General features: G+C 38.3%; 1 protein-coding gene across 4 annotated transcripts in view; it reads left to right on the forward strand.

Moving 5' to 3' along the window:
- The window catches only part of MACROD2 (mono-ADP ribosylhydrolase 2), a 1,127,501-nt gene that overhangs the window by 931,240 nt on the left and 173,616 nt on the right, over positions 1-22,645 (forward strand). For all 4 annotated transcript variants that reach the window (XM_026668493.2, XM_087948725.1, XM_026668495.2 and 1 more), the window contains exon 9: positions 21,897-21,978. In XM_026668493.2, the coding sequence (XP_026524278.2) occupies positions 21,897-21,978 (82 nt within the window). The remainder of the gene's footprint in view (positions 1-21,896; positions 21,979-22,645) is intronic.

The following is a 22,645-nucleotide window of genomic DNA, read 5'->3' on the forward strand; positions in this document are numbered from 1 at the left end:
CTAGCTAAAGTTAATCCATAGCTTACAAAATCCTCTAATTACTTACTAACAAGCTAGTAAGCCACTAGATCCTCATGCTGCAGGGATATCATAGTGATATCTAAAGAACTAGGTCATTATCTGCTAGTCTTACAGTAGCAGGCTAGGAGGATGGTAGGTTTATTTTAAAAACTCCAAAAACTCCATTAGAAATATAATATCTTGTATTGAAAGTATCTGATATTTGTGTAGATGAAGCAAAGAAGCTGATTTTTCAGCAGCACAGAATGCACCTAAGTAAATAAACTCAATTTCTTGTAGAAGACAAGTAACTTTGGATCTACCTGCCTTATGGAACAGCATTCTCCAGAAGTCTGTATGGTTTGAACCTGCTGTGTTTTTTAATTTTTTTAAAAAATCTAAGTCTTCTAACACATCTTAGACAAGATGGGTTATAGGGCAGTGTTGATGAAACTTTTCAGCACAAAGTGTCTAAACAGGAGCACGCTGAGCTTTTGGCTTCCAGTGCGTGCCAGTCACCTAGTCTTTGTGCACGCATGCACACTGTAAACCAGAAAAGCAGCTACCGGCGCACATGCGCACCCAGGGAAGCTGAGTTTCCAGTTTCTGGTGTGCATGCGCGCACAAAGACCAGCTGGCCAATGCTCCCGTGCACGCAAAGACCAGCTGGCCAGCACGCATGCGTGTGCTGGAACCTAGAAGAGCAACGGACAATGGCTGGCGTGCCCAGAGAGATGGCTCTGCGTACCACTTCCAGCATGCGTGCCATAGGTTCACCATCACGGTTATAGGGTATTCTCCCTCAGGTCTAAGCTGAAAAGCAACAGGAAAAAGTAGGTGCCTTCAATTAAACAATTGGGGCTTCAGGACCCCAGAAGCACACCTTGTCTGCTCCCACAAGAGCTGTGAAGCCCTGGCCCTTTAGCAAGGAATAGCGAGACCCCCTTGCTTATTGTGCTTACCATCTTTTATCTTTTTTTAAAAATTGAATTTATTGTAATTTCTTTGGATGATTGTTGTGTGCCACCAAGTTATTGGGAGTCAAGCGGCATAAATGTTTAATAATTTGTTATTGTTATTATTATCTCCCTGTTATTAAGACTAGGGTTTTATCCTATCTGTAATTGGATTTGGGAGGTTGTTCTTCCTCAGTGCTCTGTTGCTTATTAATGTATATTATTATTTGGCTCTGGAATTTTGTTGTTCCTTTTTAAATTGCAATAAGTAATTTACTATATGGTACAATTTGGGAAGGAAGAGGAAGGGGAAAGGGAAATGGAAAGTGACTTTCCCAAACAATTCAAGTGTTAGAACAACAGGCCTAATGGCTTCATTTGAACATGAAAAGAAACTATATTTTGATGTTATGTGTATTGTCCAGAGTGAAGCTTGGACTCATATTCTTCTTCTTTACGCCCTTCTACTTCTCTGGCCTGAGTGGATAAAGTTAAGAAATGTTTGTATCCGTATTTTTTATCTAAAGAGTGCCCAGTTGATGCTTTACCAATTTGATTTACTTTGGATCACCTCCAGATATGAGATGTACAGGTGAAACTCAAAAAAATTAGAATATCGTGCAAAAGTTCATTTATTTCAGTAATGCAACTTAAAAGGTGAAACTAATATATGAGATAGACTGATTACATGCAGAGCAAGATAGTTCAAGCAGTGATTTGTCATAATTGAGATGATTATGGCTTACAGCTCATGAAAACTCCAAATCCACATTCTCAGAAAATTAGAATATTACATGCAATCAATAAAACAAGGATTGTACATAGAACAATATCAGACCTCTGAAAAGTATAACCATGCATATGTACTCAGTACTTGGTTTGGGCCCCTTTTGCAGCAATTACTGCCTCAATGAGGTGTGGCATGGAAGCTATCAGCCTGTGGCACTGCTGAGCTGTTATGGAAGACCAGGATGTGTCAATAGCGGCCTTCAGCTCTTCTTCATTGTATGGTCTCATGTCTCTCATCTTTCTCTTGGCAATGCCCCATAGATTCTCTATGGGGTTCAGGTCAGGCGAGTTTGCTGGCCAATCAAGCACAGTAATCCCATGGTCATTGAACCAGTTTTTGGTGCTTTTGGCAGTGTGGACAGGTGCCAAGTCCTGCTGGAAAATGAAGTCAGCATCCCCATAAAGCTCGTCTGCAGAAGGAAGCATGAAGTGCTCCAAAATCTTCTGGTAGATGGCTGCTTTGACCCTGGACTTAATGAAGCACAGTGGACCAACACCAGCAGATGACATGGCTCCCCAAATCAACACAGACTGTGGAAACTTCACACTGGACTTCAAGCATTTTGTAGTGTGTGCCTCTCCATTCTTCCTCCAGACTCTGGGTCCTTGGTTTCCAAATGAGATGCAAAAGTTGCTCTCATCAGAAAAGAGGACTTTGGACCACTGAGCAACAGACCAGGTCTGTTTTTCTTTAGCCCAGGTAAGACGCTTCTGACGTTGTTTGTTGTCCAGGAGTGGCTTGACAAGAGGAATACGACATTTGAAGCCCATGTCCAGGATCCGTCTGTGTGTGGTGGCTCTTGATGCACTGACACCAGCCTCAGTCCACTCCTTGTGAAAGTCCCCCCAACACTTTTGTATGGCCTTTTCCTGACAATCCTCTCCAGGCTGCGGTCATCCCTGCTGCTTGTGCACCTTTTTCTTCCACACTTTTCCCTTCCACATAACTTTCTATTAATGTGCTTTGATATAGCACTTTGGGAACATCCAACTTCTTTTGCAAAATTACCTTTTGAGGCTTTCCCTCCTTATGGAGGATGTCAATGATGGTTTTCTGCACAACTGTCAGGTCAGCAGTCTTTCCCATGATTGTGATTCCTACTGAACCAGACTGAGAGACCATTTAAAGGCTCAGGAACCCTTTGCAGGTGTTGTGGCTTAATTAGCTGATTAGAGTGAAACACTTTGAGCCTAGAATATCGAACCTTTTCACAATATTCTAATTTTCTGAGATTGTGGATTTGGGGTTTTCATGAGCTGTAAGCCATAATCATCTCAATTATGCCACATCACGGCTTGAACTATCTTGCTTTGCATGTCATGAGTCTATCTCATATATTAGGTTCACCTTTTAAGTTTGCATTACTGAAATAAATGAACTTTTGCACAATATTCTAATTTTTCAAGTTTCACCAAGGCACTAGATTGACAAATTGAAAGATACTCACATGGACTGTCAATGCAATGGCAGTGACTAAATATCTTAACCAGAATTTGCATGAAGGCAATGAAAAAGGTAAATAGTGGAGCACATTCTCAGCTAATGTGCTCACAATCAAATCCTTCTTCCTCACCAGAGAGGCATAGTATATATCAAGAGTGATTAAATGCACTATTGCTGGCAACCTCTGTCTACAGCCTGGAGTTCAGTCCTGACGGGGCTCAAAGTTGACTCAGCCTTCCATCTTTCCGAGGTTGGTAAAATGAGGATCCAGATTGTTGGGGACAATATGTTGACTCTGTAAACCACTTAAAGAGAGCTGTAAAGCACTGTGAAGCGGTATGCAAGGCTAAGTGCTATTGCTATAATAGCCCCTTCTGCATAACTACTAACTTTCTGGGCATTCTCCTTCCTGAGAAAGTCTCTTGTTCTTTCTCAAAAGAAAATAGTTCCTTTAGTCAGAGTAAGAAGAAGTTGATGTCAATTGAAAATATATTACCTTCTTCTTTCTAATATCTACTCCTTATCTTTTTAGCATCCTCCTATTGTCCTTCTCAGCATTTTTCCACCAGCCTACCTTCCATCTTCACAATGTCTTCCAGCTTCTGCCAATCCTTCTGCTGACCTGCCTCCTAATCTGAGGGGATATGTTTTACAGCAATTGAAAAAATGGCATGTTTTGTTCAATTTAGTATAAAATGACAGAAGGCGAGATGCGAGTTAGGAAAAAAAAAACTAGTTCCCACAATCCAGATCATAGTAACTAGATAACACTTCTGAAGAACGTTACTAGTTGGTGGATATTGTAATGCTTCTGGGCAGTATTAATAAAATAACATTTATAGACAACCTTCATTTTGATCCCCGGATCATTTGAAATACGCTTTTGGCTGACAGCTTTAGTACATCAATTTTATAATTATTTTTCTCAATATACTTACATTAAATACATTTCACTCTTTTTGGGTCGTTTTCCCATACAGATTATTTCTATTTCTGCAGAATTAAGGACTCTCACCTCCATGTATACAAATAGTTCTGTCCTGCAGTAGGGTGCTGCCATTGTGACTGCACAAATTATGTGAATGCACTTGGTGAGCAGCCAATGTGGTAAAGTGAGACTAAACTTGGATAAACCCAGGTTTAAGTCTGGTTCAAGGCAACCTCAGTGAGCTTACTGGGTGAATAAAGGCTCAGCCTCAGAGCCTTACTATTGTGCAGAAAAGAAGTGGAAGAGCTATGAGGGCTACTGGGGGTGGGGTGGGGGGAATGCAACACAAATCTACTCAGCGGATTAACCTTCTTCATCTTTGCATCTTCTGATATTTGGATTTATTTGGGATTTGGAATTTTCAACAATACTTGAAAATATTTAGAATGTGGAATTTTCAACAATAACGCTACCTGGGAATTCTTAGAATTCAAGTCACTTCTGAAAGATCCAGAAGAGCCCTGGTGATGCAGTGGTTACAATGCAGTTTTGCAGACTAACTCTGCCCACAGCCTGGAGTTTGATCCTGATTGGCTCAACGTTGACTCAGGCTTCCATCCTTCTGAAGTCGGTAAAACGAGGTGACCCAGATTGTTAGGGGCAATAGGCTGACATTGTTAACCACTCAGAATGCTGTAAAGCACTATGGAGCCCTGCAGTGTATAAGTTTAAGTGCTATTGCTATCTCCAGCAAAACCCTATAACCTTAAATTCTTCAGGAATTCTTCCAAGTATTCTGATGCTCAGAATGGTCGATAATATTTAGATTATCAGTTAGGAACAGCATTGAATTTTTGTACTGTAGAAGTGTTCTTATCCTTCTCTATTATTAGAAAAATAACTCTAGAATGAACTGGATCTAAATACCTAATTTAGTAAAGTGTTCCTGTCAAACAAAGAGGGAAGAATGATGCCAACTGGGCTAATGTGCTAATTCAGTGCTGACCCAGGTGAATATAAAACCTGCATGACCATTCCTCCCACACACACACATTATTCAATGCTGTGCAGTGAGAATTTTCACTGAGTCACATGATGAACTAAATGATTGTAATAACTTCCAGCAGTTAATGATAGTGTACTCCATTTGTAATAATATTATAACTCAGTCACATAATCCAAATATTATGCAAGACAGAATTAGTAGAGCAGGAAATACGTATGACCCCTGCATTAATTGTAGCCTCCTACGTTTTGAAGGAGATATTTTAGTAACCTTCTCAAGAGCTTCAGTATACTGTCTGCTGATATTTAAAATAATTTTCGACTGTTCAAGCTACATTTTATGATCACAAGGAAGATTATCACTGGTTTGAAATAAGAAATTCAAATAGCTAAGTTCTGGTTGTTGTTTTTTAAGAAATGTTATAATATATTTTATTTGGTTGTATAAATTCTCTTAATAGTTATTCATAGTTGTATGTGGTTTTTAATAGGAGCATAGTAAATATTTAAAGAATTCTACTATTGGGCTTGAATATTAGTGTCTTTGTTTCTACTACTAGGTTAGGATGGCTACTTCCTAAAACAAAGTTTGCCCCAGAATGATCCTTTTTATATCCAATAGCAAATCATGTGTACTACATTTATGTGATGGTTAACATGTTGTATATCTTTGTCTCATAATCTTGATATCAATCACCATTTCCCTCCTAAATGTTTAAATTTACTAAGAGAGGGGAAAATGTAATTGTTAACTTCTTGTATCAGAGTATCTCCAGATGTTTTCATCAAATGTGATGTGGAGGTCTGGAGACACTAACTGTGAAGTATACACTACTCAATGGATGTTAGAGTAATGGAAATGTCTTTATAAACAATCATTCCATTATTGGTGATATCATTTTATACTTGTTATTGAACCACTGAACAGTGTTGCTTGGTGGATCTTTGATGTCAGTTGAAATAGACTCAGGTTAGAGATAAGATCAGCACTGGCAGTCTTTGTCAGTGGAAGGTCAAGTAAGGGAAGGTTTTTGTGACAGTTCTTCCCAAATATAGGCAACCAGGGCCTCACAGGGGCATGGAAAGGAGGCAGTGTCAAGTATGAAAATTGACACTAAAAATTCACACTAACCTGAGAATCAAGATTTTACATTTGGGAACGAGCTACAGTATGTGTAAAAGTTCTTATTGGATCTGTCAGCGAATTCTCTTAATAGCTAAATATACATTAGCATTAGTTTAAAATAGATGAATATGGAATAATTACAGCAGGCCAACCAAAATAAGATTGTTTTAAAAATATGTTTGTAGCACTCCTATAATCATTTACCTGGAGTATGTGTTATAGAACTTAATAGAGTTTGTTTCTGAGTTCACCTGCCTTGGACTCTGTAATAAATCATAATATTCTTTTTGTGTGAGGAATTATAATTTATTTTGTTAACAATAATTAGTTATTACAATATTTAATATTGTAATATATAGTATGCAGGTAAAATTATTTAAAAAAAAACACCTTGTACTTCCATCTTCTGCTTAATACTGTTTAATTTTTATAGTTATTGTTCCCTAGCATTTTAGTTTCAGGTTCTCTTGAATGAAACATTCAACTAGTTCTATATTTTCATTGCAATACTGAAATTATAAAGCAGCAGTGAGTTTTGCAAGGAGGAGCTTCCCAGAAAATTGCCATAAGGCTCCTGATGACATCTATGTTTCAGCATGTCAAAAATTTAAAAAGAAATTTAAGAGGAAAAGAATGAAAAATGCATATTCCACTTATACATCGTATAAATGTAGTCCTTTTAGACATTACAGTATTGCATAAATATAGATTATATACTCTATTATGCTTTGATTCTGATCTTAGCGTACATACGGAGTCTATGAACTTTTATAGATTAATTTTTTTACTCCTTTACATAAAATGTGGATAGAGACACCTTTTTAAACTCATTTTTATGATAGCATTTGAAAGTTTTCATGCTAAGGTTCCTTTAAGCCGTTGACTAATTGAGTTGTTTATTAATTCATTTAAGTTTGATTCATGTCTGTAAGCTTATAAATATGGGGGTTATATTGCCTTGCATAAACCATGAATATGTCTCACTGCCTATAGGAGAAGTGTCCCCAAATTGTATTCCAAGTTGACAAATGGAGCTGAACCTGCAGTTTTCCAATCTGCATTATTCTTGCCATATCCTTGAGTTAATCAGTGAGAAAGGATTATGGCTGAATTGACCAGTGGTTTCTGGAAATATGACGGGCCAGTCCTTGCCACCACTTTACCGGTATACCAGCAGCTCTAACCAAGTTGTTATCAGTTTACTAAATTGATATTGGTGTAGTTAAAACAGGAGGGCTGAAAATTACATTATTAAAACAAAGAACTACAAAACCATCCTTGACAAGTACAAAATTTTCATATAAATGCATTTGAACTATTTATGCAATATTACTTGGTTAGGAACCATGGTTTTTGTCAATTGTTTTGAGTTACTATTCTGAGTTCCAGAAAGCATAGCCAATGTCTAGGGATTATAGAGTTTTAGTCTAAATATGTGGAGTTTATCAAACTGTCTAACCTCATCCAGACTCGTAGTCTAAATGTGGTCTTATCATAACTGTATAGATTTGTTTATGTATGACAACATATTTCATTTTTGTTGTTCTGATTAATTGGTGTCATAGTGCAGGAGTAAAAAGCTAAAAGTTAGCTTGTTGAATTGAAAAACTTGCTTAATTGTGTACTGTGTTGCCTTCATACTCAACAGATAGTCACAGTATGAGTATAATGATAGCCTGATAGAAGTTGATTACTTATCTCATCTGAAAAATGAGCTTGTTGTAAAACTGCCTATCAGATAGTTCCAAAGTATCATCTTTCACAAGCCCATATTTAACACAGCAATATTTGCATGCAAACCATCTCTTCTCATTTACCATTTGTCACTGAGATAGCAAATTACATTCATCAAAATCCATTCATTCTCCTAGTATCGCTGAATACAGGATTATCTTGGCTGTGTCAGCTGCCCTATGACTAGTAACAATGAAAAATGGAGGTCGACATGCATCTTCAAGAGACAGTGCGTATCAAGCTGGAAAGATTAATGGAGCTGATGTCATCATGTTTGTATGGTATAAAAATGAATTCTGGAAACTGATGGATCTCTTGGTAACAATGAATGCATTTTAAGCTGCTCCCCTGCTGCCCCTTGGCTGATGAATTTTAGTGGCCATCAAAAGAAATATACTGAGATATTTTATTAGAAAGAAAAAACTTTGCATTGATCCCTTGGGTGGGGAGACAGCCTCCAGTATTGACCTGGCAGGAGCAATGTTTCAACAATTGCCTAGTGCAAGCTCTTTGTTATGTTACCTGCGGTGGCCAAATTACAGTGCCCAAATTATCTCCTGTAATATAAATTGGCTAGTAGCACTGTAGTGAATGAACCTCATTCTTAATATCAAACTGAAAGGAAAAAGAAGAGGGGAAATGACTTCAGAATCTCAGTCTCTTATTATTAATAATCATAACAAAGATATTAATATTTCTGTGTGAGCCAGAAGTAAACTAGGGCAGGGGTGTCAAACTCAAGGCATGGAGGCCGGATCTGGGCCATGGGGTGCTTAGATCTGCCCCGTGGGGCTGCCCTGGAAACAGCGGACTGGCCCACGGTGCCTCCGCCAGCGAAAACGGAGCTTGGAAGGGCCGCATGCAGCCCTCCCAAGCTCTGTTTTCACTGGCAGAGGGTTGCAGTAGGCCACCAGAGCTGAAAACGGAGCATCCAAGGGCTGTGGGCAGCCCTCTCAAGCTCCCTTTTCACTGGCAGAGAGTTGCAGGAGGCTATCGCAGCCAGAAATGGAGCTCAGGATCCTGTTTTCGCTGGCAGAGCACTCGGGCCGCCACAGGTGCCCCCAACATGAGTGACGTTGAGCTGGCCACGTCCACCCTGCCCCCCAAGGTCAATCACAACCCTGATGTGGCCCTTAATGAAATTGAGTTTGACATCCCTGAACTAGGGGAACCTCTTTCCTGTTGACCCTAGTACATTTGGAAGCAGAAGAATGACTGATTCTCCAATAATAGCATCACTCTCATCAAATAGTGATTAATTGCAGTCTATTAACAATAGCCATTTCTGTTTATAAAAAGTAGCTAATTCCTCACCTCTTCATTTATGTACAATCCCTGTGCCTACTAGCACATTATAGGTGTTCTGTTCCTTAACCAGAGTGGTTCTGTTCATAATCCCAGTCAGCCATGCTCCCTCCCACCAGATATTATGTAGAAGTCTCATATACTATAGCTCATTTCACTCTCCTCTGCTCTCAGTTTTCCACTATTCTTTTCAAGTTAATACTCACCTCCTGCTAACTACTATGTATGTTTGCTTCTTAGTGAGCCTAACTCATTGCAGGTCTCTTTTTTGTGTTATGTGTTGTGTTATCTCTTGATTTTCTCCTATGCAAAGAAAGTCCCAACCTTTTATTTTATTTATTTATTTATTTATTTTATTTATTTGATTTGCCAATTGTTTACAAGATAATAAGTATAAGTGTATACATAGTTGTGAATACATGAAATGGGTACATATAAGAAAAATAAAAGAATAAGAGAAACAATAGGACAGGGACGGTAGGCACGTTGGTGCGCTTATGCACGCCCCCTACAGACCTCTTAGGAAAGGGGTGAGGTCAATAGTAGACAGTCTAAGGTTAAAGTTTTTGGGGTTTGGGGAAGAAACTACAGAGTCGGGTAGAGTATTCCAGACATTGACCACTCTATTGCTGAAGTCGTATTTCCTGCAATCAAGTTTGGTGCGGTTTACTTTGAGTTTGTATCTATTGTGTGCTCTTGTGTTGTTGTGGTTGAAGCTGAAGTATTCACTGACAGGTAGGACATTGCAATGTATGATTTTATATACCATGCTTAAGTCAGACCGAAGACGGCGTAATTCAAGGTTTTCTAGTTCTAGAATTTCAAGTCTGGTGGCATAAGGTATTCTACAACGAGTAGAGGAGTGGAGAACTCTTCTTGTGAAATATTTCTGGACTTTCTCAATTGTGCTAATATCAGATACGTAATGTGGGTTCCAGACTGATGAACTGTATTCGAGTATTGGTCTAGCAAATGTTTTGTATGCTCTGGTTAGTAGTGTGATATTACCAGAGAAAAAGCTACGTAGGATTAGGTTAACAACTCTTAATGCCTTTTTGGCTATGTAGTTGCAGTGGGCTCTAGCACTTAGATCATTAGAGGTGAGTATTCCAAGGTCCTTTACAGAGCTTGGGTCATCAACAAGTTCTTGACTATTCAGCTTGTATTTTATTTTCTGATTTTTTTTGCCAATATGTAAGACAGAGCATTTATTTGTTGAGATTTGAAGTTGCCATTTGTTTGACCATTCTGATACATAGTCAAGAACTTTTTGTAGGGTAGCAGTATTGTCTGTGGTATTGAACAGCTTTACATCATCAGCGAAGAGAACGCAATTGCTCTTAATATGATCACAGAGGTCGTTTATGTAGAGTATGAAGAGAGTTGGTCCTAGAACACTGCCTTGGGGGACACCACTATTGACAGGTACTGGATTTGATAGGACGCTTCCGATTTTGACCATTTGTTGTCTGTTTGACAGGAATGCTTCTATCCAGTTATTCAGTTGTCCAGAGATACCATAGGATTTTATTTTTAGGAGTAGTTTGTCGTGTACCACTGAATCAAAGGCTTTACAGAAGTCTATGTAGATTGCGTCTATTGCTTTGCCCTTGTCTGTGTCTTCATATGGAAACAGCATTCCCGCAAGTAGAATGTGTGTCTATCTTTGTAGTTCTTAGACATGCAAAAAGGTTGCAAGAGAAGATATTTCAGGGAGCTTCGTTTGGTTTCTATCATGTTGTTATTGACCTATTGCAGTACCCAGGATGGTGTTAATCAGCTCTCAGATATTTCATTTGATCCGGATAATAGTATCCTGCCCTCGGGATTACTGATTAGCCAGTAGGAATTGTTCTCATGATGCATCACATTTATCTTGTTTCATTTCTGAGTACCTTGCCATTCAATATCCTGTTATAGTTATAGAGTGCTATGAAGCTGAAGGACTCCATTTAGATTTTGTGGTCCACATTAATCTTTTCGATCACAATAAACACTAGGTGATTGTTTTCCCTTTTTGCCTCAACAACTTAATTATATTTCACTGTGGGCTAAAAAAAAGTATCCTGATAAAATATAACGTCAAAACTTCTCACAGAGGCTTTCACCATTATTTAAGAAGAAAAAATCATTATGGAGTCATAGAATCAACTGTCCTGCCAAAATGTTCATAATTTTACATCTCATTTTCTTTCTCCTCATTTTTCCTTTTTTATTACTAAAGTGGTGGAATCATTCGTCATCAAGTGAAATATTGATTCCCACAAATTGTTTCTCCCTATCTATATCAGACAGAAAGACAAGTTTATAGCAACTATGTTGAAGGCTTTTGGGCATATGTGTATGAATTTTAATTGGCTCCATAACTCCTGTATAAGTATCACTGCACACCAATTTAATTTATTTCAAGCTTGAACCCGTTTGCACCACTGAAGCAAGGTCCTATGCCTGCTATAAACTTAAAGTTTAAATTTTGATCTAGCATTTGTCCTTCCCCACTAGAAGACCACCTTCAATGTAGTTCTTATTTACATGGGATTTTTGGTGAATTGGTAGTTATGGTAAAAGAAGTTGACTCTGCACAGAATCTGTCCTGGTTTTGATATAAATTTAAAAGTTTAGCTAACCACCGTGCACCACATAACAGACTGTTTGTTTCAATTGTTTATACTATATACCATAGGAAATATAAAAGCTCCAAACAGGTACCATACTCTGAAATTGATGATATGGGGTTTTACCATGCATAACACTACAGGATTTTAGGGGGTATTTTGTACAACCTACCTAGCGTATTTTGCTGCATGAATTAATTTGTCATCTGTGCATTCAATTTCATGCAGAATTAGAAGAGTAGCTACCCCATAGTTGTATTATTCTGAAACAGACTCTTTGAAATGATTCAGGGCCTTTCAAAATTCTCCATCCAAATTGTGTGGAGAAGAAATTACCCAATCATTGTTTTCAAGGGCAGGCCTCTTGAACCAAAAGATGAGTCAATGATCTCCCATGGTATTTAACTGAAATGTAGGAAGCCAAGGATGCTATGCAGACCTCTGGAGATATGCTTGTATAATGAAAAACAAAATATTCACTCATACTCCTAGGCTGTCTTGTACTTTGTAGAAAGAACACAAATTATTATATTCTGATGCACACCAATTGTGGCATACTGAGATTAAGCAGGAAAAATTCCATTTGACAACTGCAGTAAATTTCTCTCTCTCTTTTCCTCTGTGTATTTATGAATATAAATTTGTTGTTACTATTACTGTTACTGCTATTGTATTACCTCAGCTAGTACTTGAGGTAAAGACAAAAACAATTATAAAGAAGAATAGCTATTCATTTTGGAAGTATATTTCAATTTTATTATTTATTCATTGCTCCTTCTATACAAAATGCCCCAGGAAAAAATAGAACCATGAGCGCAACTCAGTCCCCACACTCAAATTACCATAGCATATATTTTACAAGGAATTGTAGGAGATAATTTATTTTCTGTCAATAAACTCTCATTTTTCATAGAATAATAGTTACAGTACACAGCTAAAATCATAACTTCACTAAGTAATCTCAGAAGGTAAGAAAATTAACTTGAAAGTCATAGATTTCATTTTTCTTAATCTTAGTAGTCTCTAGAGCAAGGTAACAGCCAATGCTTCATGATGAGATAGAATTAAAAGTTTTATATCTTAGTCACTGTTACATCCACCTTTTCATTTTTAAATCTAATTCAACAGGGTTGCTTATTGTTAATTAAATCCCTTCTTTTATAAAGTTGTCTTTTCTTTTGTGCAGTCTGCTATCCAATTATTGATCATAATTAAGGGGTAGAATCACCATCAATAGAAAATGTTGTTGCAATGTGTCATTAAAATATATGAACTTTTAAGATGCTTTATAATTTAGCTTGTCACAAGTTCTAAACTTAGCAGGATGCCTAGATTTAGAAAACATCAGTATTGACCCAAGGCCTATTAAAGTCAATCAACTGATTCCCTTTGGCTTCAGTAGGCGTTGAACCAAAACAACTGTAAATGTGGCAGGAATAAAGAGATACAGCAATTTTCTGGAGTTAGCAATTATTTACTGACATGTGCTTTTACCAGTAAGGTTCACCTAAAAATGCTTTACTATGTTTGTGTCTGATTCTGAATTCTTTTCAATGATAGGTTGCTTCAAAAGATAGACAGATGCCCTGTTATTTGTTAGAAGGAAAAAGTATGTCATGTATAATGACTTGTTCAGAAGCCTCTTGCTGTAGACAAGAGATAATGAGGTCGAGTTATGATTGTTAGATCTCAATTTGTTTACTTTCTGTTACTGATTAATGGATGCAATATTCAATACTTATTCTGCCTGTTATCTTTGAATAGCAATAAGAAAAGAATTGTCGTGTGCATTGGAATATGGAAACCATAAGCTTTATGGATCAATACAAGAGCTGTACGCTGTGCATAATGCAACAAAGCAAAACTAGAAGAAACCAAGTGTTAGATCTGGGCAGCAACCAGGAACTAGGGATCACAGTGTCAGGATTCTGGCAGTTACCCCAATTAAATCATGAGTCTTGAGCCAAACTTCCAAAACTTCAAAGGATTTATTGGGAGTTAACATGTCCAGCACTGCCTGGGTGTAGCAGACTCTGAGACACATAATTCATTGTCACCCTTGACCCTGGTTTCCCCCCACTCCCAGGTGTATCATAATTCATATTCTCCAATGAAACACATCCATGGTCAAGACTCATCAATCATGTTCTCCAGTTAGATTTTTGCATGGCAGAAACTTCAGTCACCTAGTTACTATCTCTGAAAAACATGTATGGAATGCACTTTCGATTTCCAAGCTGACCCACTGCTCTTTCAAACCCTCTCCCCCCTCCCTTTCTGTTGGCAATTCTAAAACGGCCATAGAAATATTTTATGAGTTGACGCACAAATCATAACCCAAACTATGGGTAGTCCTCGACTTACAACTGTAATCGAACCTGCCCATTACTATCGAAGTTGAGGTCTACTTTAAATGAACCACATCATTAATGACCACTCCATTCTTGCTCTCCCCAATGCATTCATTAGATGAATGCACCGGTCATTGAGAATGGATTGACTCAGTTGGGGGAGACAATGGAAAGTCTAGTGCAGGCACCAGCCCACGTGCATTGGGCCTTCCCCCCACCCTCTGAGATATCCCATGCTCTGTTTCCTGCCCCTTGTGTTCCACACAGCTCTATAGGCCTCTTCTCTACTTCACCCCATCACAACTGCACGCTTATCTTTGAAAAATATCCAGAGCTTAGGAAATTGGAGTAAGGAAAGGAAGGTTGCTCCATCGCTGGGCCACATGGCACAATCATGGGGAAGAAATCCTGCTGGTTTTACTTTCCTCACTATGCTTTGCTCCCCTGCTATCTACACTGGGGGAGCAAAGCATAGGAGGAAAGCAAAACTGGCAAGATTTCTTCCTCATGATTGCGCCATGGGGTCCAGCCATGAAGTGTCCTTCCTTACCCTGATATCTTGAACTCTGGAATCATTGAAAGGTAAGTGAGTGAATAAAGATTGAGGTGGGAGGAGTGGGTGGAACCCAGTGGGTTTGCAAAGCAAGACCAGTGCATGTGGGGATCAAGCAGGGCAGGGATGCGGGGAGAAATACAGTACCATAGGCGGATGTGCTACAGTGTCTCTATGATGTACAAGGGTGAATGACGGTGGCTCTGCAGTCATTGTAACTTTGAAACAAGTTCATATATAGCTTGGGGGGTGGCGTGTTGTAACTTTGAACAGTCATTAAATAGCCCATCATACTTCAGTGACTACCTGTAATAGACCACTACAGAAAAGGTACAAAATCAAGAGGGAGGACCACAAGACAAATAAGGATCAAGACTGGAGGAAAAAGGGGGGAAACTATTTATATCAGTGTATTCCTTGAGTATCTCCTTTCTGCTCAGAACAATCTTGAAGTGACTATCTAGGATAGAGGGTATATCTTTAGAATTACATGGTCTTTTATTCAGGGGGTCTGCCACATGGGTACATTTGCAATGCATGTCTTAAATACATATAGTTTTTGCTATATCTTTGGAAGACAGTGATTCAGTGGTGGGATTCATTTTTTTTTTACTACCAGTTCTGTGGGTGTGGTTTAGTGGGCGTGGCAGGGGAAGGATACTGTAAAATCTCCAGTCAGAGGTGGGATTTTCCGGTTCTCAAAATTTCCACTACCGGTTCTCCAGAACTGGTCAGAACCTACTGAATATCACCTCTGCTGTGATTTTTTAGTCTCATCTAATGCGGTAGAGTTAGGAGTGACTTTGCTGGGAAATCTCCTTTTGGATCCTTGTCCCTTTTTAAAGTTTCTAGATTCTTCTTTTGGATCTTAGTGATTTACCTACATAGCCTTTGCAGACAATATCACTTGTAATCTGTTCTACAACTTTACATTTCTGACAGGAGTTTCACCTGTTCTGTAGCATCCCATATTAATATTATTGAAAGCTACAATAGTACCCTGTTGAATTATTCCCTGTATTTTTGGTGTAATTCTCAACACTTGCCAAACATTTATTGCTGTGCATGAAGTTCAGAAGTTCCAGAGTTGTGGAAAATGTATTTGGTATGTATGTATGTATGTATGTATGTATGTATGTATGTATGTATGTATGTATGTATTAATTATTACATTTGTATGCCATTAAATCCCAAGCAAAACAAGGATACATTTCAGTTTGTGCTGTTTTAAATATCTCAGTTGGGACTGTTCTCTCTCCTAAATTATATCCACCTGTTACATCAAGTCTCCCGAAATCTGATGATGCCAAGAAAAAATGCCCAAGTACAAAAACTTAGAATAGCTCCCCCCCCCCCGCCCCTTCCATTCAATCATGTCTGATTCTGAGACTGCCTTGACAACTCCTTGCAGTTTGCCGGTTTTTCAGAAGTGTTTGCCATTGCTTCCTTTTGGGGGCTAAGAAAACCTGGCTAGCCAGAGGTCACCCAGCTGGCTTTGTGCTCCAGGCAGAACTAGAGCTCATTGTCTCCTGATTTCTAGCCTGTTGCCTTAACCACTACACCAAACTGGCTCTCCAGAAGAGTAATACTCTATCCTTAAATAGACTCTGAATTACCCAGGAGGGAGATGATCAATAAGATCTGTTGTCTGGAGCTGTGAAGGTGCCTCCTAAGAGAAAAGCGTACCTAGTTGAACTTTCTTTTTCTTTTGCTGCAGTGCTGTTCATTTATGACCTCTTTGATCTACCTATTCATAGCCACGAAGCTAGCAAAATTTAATCAAGGCTGCAAAGAAGGGGGGAAAGGGGACAGGAGATAGGAAACACACTTTCAATGGTGGACTCCAAAATGAGAGCTGTCAGTCACGAATAATGCCTTCGTGGTTTAGCTTCTTTAAGCTTCCCCCAATGAATAGTCCTCTTTTCCCTGGCTGTAGGGATAACAATGAGACCTTATAGCTGGTTGATGAGCCTAGTCGAATTAGTATCTCTATATTCTTGTACTTGTCTTCTACAAAGGAGAGAGCACAAAACATCTAATCAATGTGGCATTTCAAAAGTTCAGAAATAGAATAAACTGTACATCACAAAAGCCAGTTCCAAGAATCTTGTATGCTTACTCTTAAGGTACCGTCCAAGCGATTCTCCCCCTCTGACCACTTAGGTCATTTGTTTTAGAACGGAAGTGATAAAGAGCAAGAGTCTTTTTCATTGATTAAGGCCAACCTAGTTTATCAGGCTTGCTTGGATAAAACATTCCCTGACCGGCAAAGATGCAGGAATATAGCTTAATTTCAATTTATTATCTGCCAACACATGCCATTCAATCAGATAAACACAGTATCCGAGCTGTCATCACAGCATCTTATGCATGCTTAAAAATAGGATGCTTTCTTCACACATTTGGAAGGAATTAATTCATATATAGATTACATGTATGCAAAGGCCACTTTAAAAGTTTTATGGGGCTGAAAAACTTTGTATTCTAAAAAACAAAGTTTCCCTATAACTCTGGAAATGAAAATTGTGGAAAAAACTGATACTGACTCACCAAATACCTGTACATAAGTGGCCATGGGCACATACGTGCAGTTTATAAAATGAGAATGTGCCTGTGTGGAGTCTTTTATATATTTTGTTGAAAAAACATTAGAATTCAGTGAATGACTAAAAACATCATTTGGAAAGCTAAAATGTTAGTAGCAAAGAAAATGCTTCCCTAGGAGGAAAAACACAAACACAACATGTTCAACTGAGAAGACTAGATAACATCAGCGTGGGTATGTGAGAAGGAGAGACACAGCAGCTATGATATTATGCAAAGTAACAGCATGGAGGAGTTACGAGAATGGCAAGAAAAAAAGAAATAAGCTTGGCATTGTTATGGAGGAAAGAATCCAAGAAACTTTGCAAAAGAGGCCGCATGTGATGGGATTAGAGACAGAAATTTCCTTCTAACCAGTGGTGGGGTTCAAAATTTTTTACTGCCAATTCTGTGGGCATGGCTTGGTGGGCAGGGCAAGGGAAGAATACTGCAAAGTCTCCATTCCCACCCCACTCCTGAGGGAAGGTTACTGCAAAATCCCATTCCTTCCCCACCCACTAACCTGATTTCCAGCTCTGTTCCCCTGTGCAGGGCAACAAAAGAAGACCCAGCCAATCAGCTGGGACTCGGGAGGCAGAGAATAGATGGGGGCGGGGCCAGTCAGAGGTGGTATTAGCCAGTTCTCTGAACTACTCAAAATTTCTGCTACCGGTTCTCCAGAACTGGTCAGAACCTGCTGAATACCACTTCTGCTTCTAATCCATTGCTGTCTAATCAGGAATCTTGCTACCTTGTTCCAATGTGACCTGGTCATATAATGAGAATGTTCCAACAATGTGAATCAATTATCCAGACACTGGGCATCATGAGGTCCACATAAGAGTTCTCTACAGGTTGACAGTTGACCTAAACTCGTCATTGAGCCCAGAATTATTTGTTGAAAATCTTGGTGAATATTAAACAGGTAACCATGTGACCTCACCCAATTTCACCATCTTCTTGCAGTCACTGCTAAGTAAACATTCTTAAGCCAATGCAGTAGTTGTTAAGCAAACTTATTTTTCCCAGTGGGCTTTTTTTTTTTGCCAGAAATCAAACAAGTGCCAAAAACTGGCAAAAAAAGCCAAAAATTGCAGTCAGGTGAATGCAGGATGTTCCAAGCAACCATGAATATGAGCCAGTTGCCAAGTGCCTACAATGTGATCCTGTGTCTCTGTATGTGTGGGCATGTGCACGTGTCTACTGGAACTTTGAAATTAGGTTGTCAGTAGCTCAAGAGAAGTTTGCTCTAACTTTGAATGGTTGCTAAGCGACTGGTCATTAAGCAAGGACTATCTATAAGAGGGGCATCACAAATCCAGTAACACACATTGTTGATGTTTCTTGGCACCTTGAGATAACGGGGTTTTGGCAGTCAGTTGAATCTCATTGAAGCAGGATTGATAAGAATGAGGATAGATCAGTTTCAGATGAAATATATAAGTGTGGAAGAGCATTCTCATCTCTCTCTATATGCACACTGTATGTCTGTATTGGAAAAAGGATGTTGCATACAGTTGTCAATCTGTAGCGTACTGACAAGCCAGCTTTGGGCATAGATATGACAATTTATTTTTATATAGTGAGTGAAACTTATCAGCAAATCTTTGACTCTTGTTTTTGGGTAACCATTGTTGTATAGTTTACAGGGTTTACCAAAAGTCAGTCCTCACAGACAATTTATTCTATTAATTCTATTACATTTTTTAATTGGTAGCCATTTTCTAAAACACATCACTCACAATGCATGACTGTTGAAAATTCCTAAGTGCAATAACATTATCTCTGAAGAAATAAAAAAAAATTGTTAACATTAATGTTGTGATTGACTTTTGCAATTAATATTGTGATTGACTTTTGGTACATCCTGTATGTATTTATTTGAGTATTATTTGGCAAAATAAGTGGCTTTCTTTCAAAGGGAAGGAAATTCAGAATCTCAGAATAAGTTTCAATGTTTTATTTCAAATTGCAAACGAAGTATGATGAAGAACAAGATTAAAAAATGGTAGTCCTTATTAAGAAATGGATCTTATATTTTCCATACAGAGAACTTTGCCAAAGTTGTAAAATTCATCTATATAGTCAGTCCAAATATAAAACCAAACTTTGTGGGAAAAGCAAGCAGAGAACTGAGAGGGAATAACCCAGGTTCATCCCCATTGGGAGGTGTAATCCTGCTGAATGTTATTTATACTTCTGATGGGCTTTTAAAAACTTTTCCGGACTGATGGAAAGACCCCAGTTAACTCATAATTGATTTGACAGTTAGCGTACATAACCCATTATCCAATATCAAGTTAATGACTGATCAGTCCTCTTCAACCCATCTGCGATCTATGATTGCTCTCCTTATTCATTGCTCTCTTTCACTTAGAGTTGAGTTGCTATTTCTGGGTCCTTATGAATCTTATAGATCTCCTCTGACCCATTGACAGGATTCAGATGAACATATTTTCAGCCCTTCTTCTGTATTTGATGAACTGTTCTGTGCCATCATATATGCAAGTAAATTATACAACCACCTCTTCCTAATTTGGATAATTTCAGTTACACAATTAATTTCATAACTTAAAAACTGTCATAATCTGTCATGCCTCTGTTGGAGTCTGAATCCGAGGAGGAAGACAAACAGCTGATAGGGAGTGGGAGTGTGGCTCTGTTGGTTGTGGAGGAAACTGGGCAAGGGCAAAGTCTGGCTGGGCAGAGCAGGGAAGAGGTAGAACAAGGGAGAGGGAGTTCAGAGGAAGACCCAGGCCCACCCCCTCTTCATCCTAGGGCATGCAGTGAGGAATGGAGAAGAGAACAACGTGGGTTGCATGGCTTACGGGAGAGGAAAGGGCCCTGATTCCCCTCATTAGCCACATCTGGGAACAGAGTTTAAAAGAGATGCATGCTAAGTATAGCATCTGCTGGGAAGAAACGTGAGTTTATCTTGTGTTGACTTTGGTTACCTGTATTTCTGGCATCCTCCCAACCATGTTGAATTATTGCCATTCCTTCACATCTGGAATTCCTTCTCCTGCCCTGCCGGACTAATTACTTCATCTTGCCTTGATTGGACTTACAATTACTGTTTTTGATTACCACATTTTGGACTTGATTCTCTGCAGCCAAAGGCTGTTCCTGGGAGAGTTTTTCTCCAGCCAGAAGGTAACCAGGACATTGGGGGCAAAGTTGGAGCTAATAAAGGGACTCCTACTGATTATCTGATTGTGTTGCCTTTGTGCCACGCCCCGGGTCATCACACAATCAATTGTTTAACTACCATTCAAAGTTATGATGGGATTCAAAAAAGCTAATTTGTTCAAGACAATTCCCTCCTAACTTCATTCATTCAGGTCCTCTGAAGAAGTTCATCTTTCAGATGGGTGGAACTAGACTCAAGCCTTCTCTAGAATTGTCCATCTCTATCAAATTGAAACAATTAATTTCCTTATATGCAGTTGGAAGGGACCTTAGAGGTCTGTTAGTCCAACCTTCTGCTTAAGTAGGAGACACTGTACAATTCCAGACAAGTGACTGTCCAATCAATCATTCAGTCAATCAAAAGCATTCAAAAACAGTCTTTTAATTTATTATGGTTTTGATGTAATATTTAATGTTTATTATCTCTTTTATGGTAAGTCACTATGAGATTCTGGTAACTGGTGATTTAAACATTTTATATATAAATACAGTTTAATTTGATCCCCCCTTTTATTTTTAAGTGAATCCTTTGAGTAAAAGTTTTTGACACAGAATTGCTTGCCACAATATTCTTGTTAAGAGCTAATTATTGTATATAATTTGTGCTTTTTTACATGCTTGGCTTTACTTGAGAATTTCCTCTTTATGAACTATTATTCTGGCTGCCATCTGGCTGCCTTACTCTGCTCTTTTTGATTTTGTTTCACCACCCCCAGTTTAAAAGCAGGTAGGCTTAGATAATTAAAGACAGTATAGAAGGTTTTCAAAAGTCTTTCCAGAATAGTAAACAGTCCTGTAGAAACATCTTCAGTGACCTTGAATGGAGGTTCCATTTCTTTAACCCAAATCCCTGAGAGACAGCTGTTTTAGGCCCCTTCCATGCATTTTAAAAATATGATAAGGAGGTAGATTAATATTCAAGCCAAAATGTTCAAGGTGGATTGCCTAGCCAGCTATTTGTTGAAAAGGAACTCTACATGGAATTGGCCTTATGAACGCAAGTTTGTTTTCACTTATTTATTTAATCAGTGTACATGGCGCTTCCAGAAACAGATGTTTCCAGTATTGCATGCAGAGTTAGCATAAATGGAAAAACAGCTCCCTAAATTTCATACTGCTACTTGAAATGATCCCTTTGACCCAAACAATAAATCTTTGTGTGTGGTTTGGAACGTCTGGACTGCTATGGTATGAACATATGCAAATGTATCCATCAAAAGTTATAACCAAGTGTTTCATTTATTAACGATGATAATGATGATGATATTTGAAGACCAAAATAAAGCTTTGTTAAGATAATCTCTTTTTTCCCCTTCAGATGGACCGTGTCATTTTTTGTGTATTTTTGGAAGTTGACTACAAAATTTACAAGAAGAAAATGAACGACTTCTTCCCAACAGGTATATTTCTATTTGCTTCTTTGAAAACAAACTCTTGTCCTCCAGATATTGTCCGTACATATGCCTACGTTGTTTATGTTTTTATAGGTCCTCTAAATGATTTATCCTTTGACATTTATTCATATATAAAAAACATACAAAATGGAATAAATTTTGTTGTATAGTAATTAGGCCTGTGCAAATCAGCATTGGTGATTTCAGTTTGAAATGGACATTCAGTACCGAAAGAGGGAGTTATTGGATATGATTGTGTGATAAGAGAGTTGAGGCAAAATTATTCGAACTGTTAGAAATTTAAAATTAACTCAGAAAATGTTTTATCCATGGGTTATAATGGAAACATCTGACATATCTGTATCTGCTTCTTTATTTTTTGGCAGAGTACAATAAAAAATAGGAATAGTAGAGTATTTAGAGGACATTAATTACCCCCAAATTTAACAGGATACCTTCAAGCACTGCATTACATTACATTTTTTAAAAATATTCAAGCTGAATCTTTTTTTAAGTCAGAGGGAAAGACAGCAAAGCAACATCAAAATTGTCCAGCGTAGAGCCCAAATTGTTCTGCATCAATGCAAAATGTTTCTCCTTCAACCTAAAAAATAAAAACTTTCAAAAACTATAAGCAGTAAAACATTATTTTCCTCATGCTTTTCTGGAACAT

This window comes from Notechis scutatus, chromosome 1 (genome assembly GCF_049901735.1).
Source record: "Notechis scutatus isolate UNSWTSFEM ecotype Mainland chromosome 1, rNotScu1.2, whole genome shotgun sequence".
NCBI lineage: Eukaryota > Metazoa > Chordata > Lepidosauria > Squamata > Elapidae > Notechis > Notechis scutatus.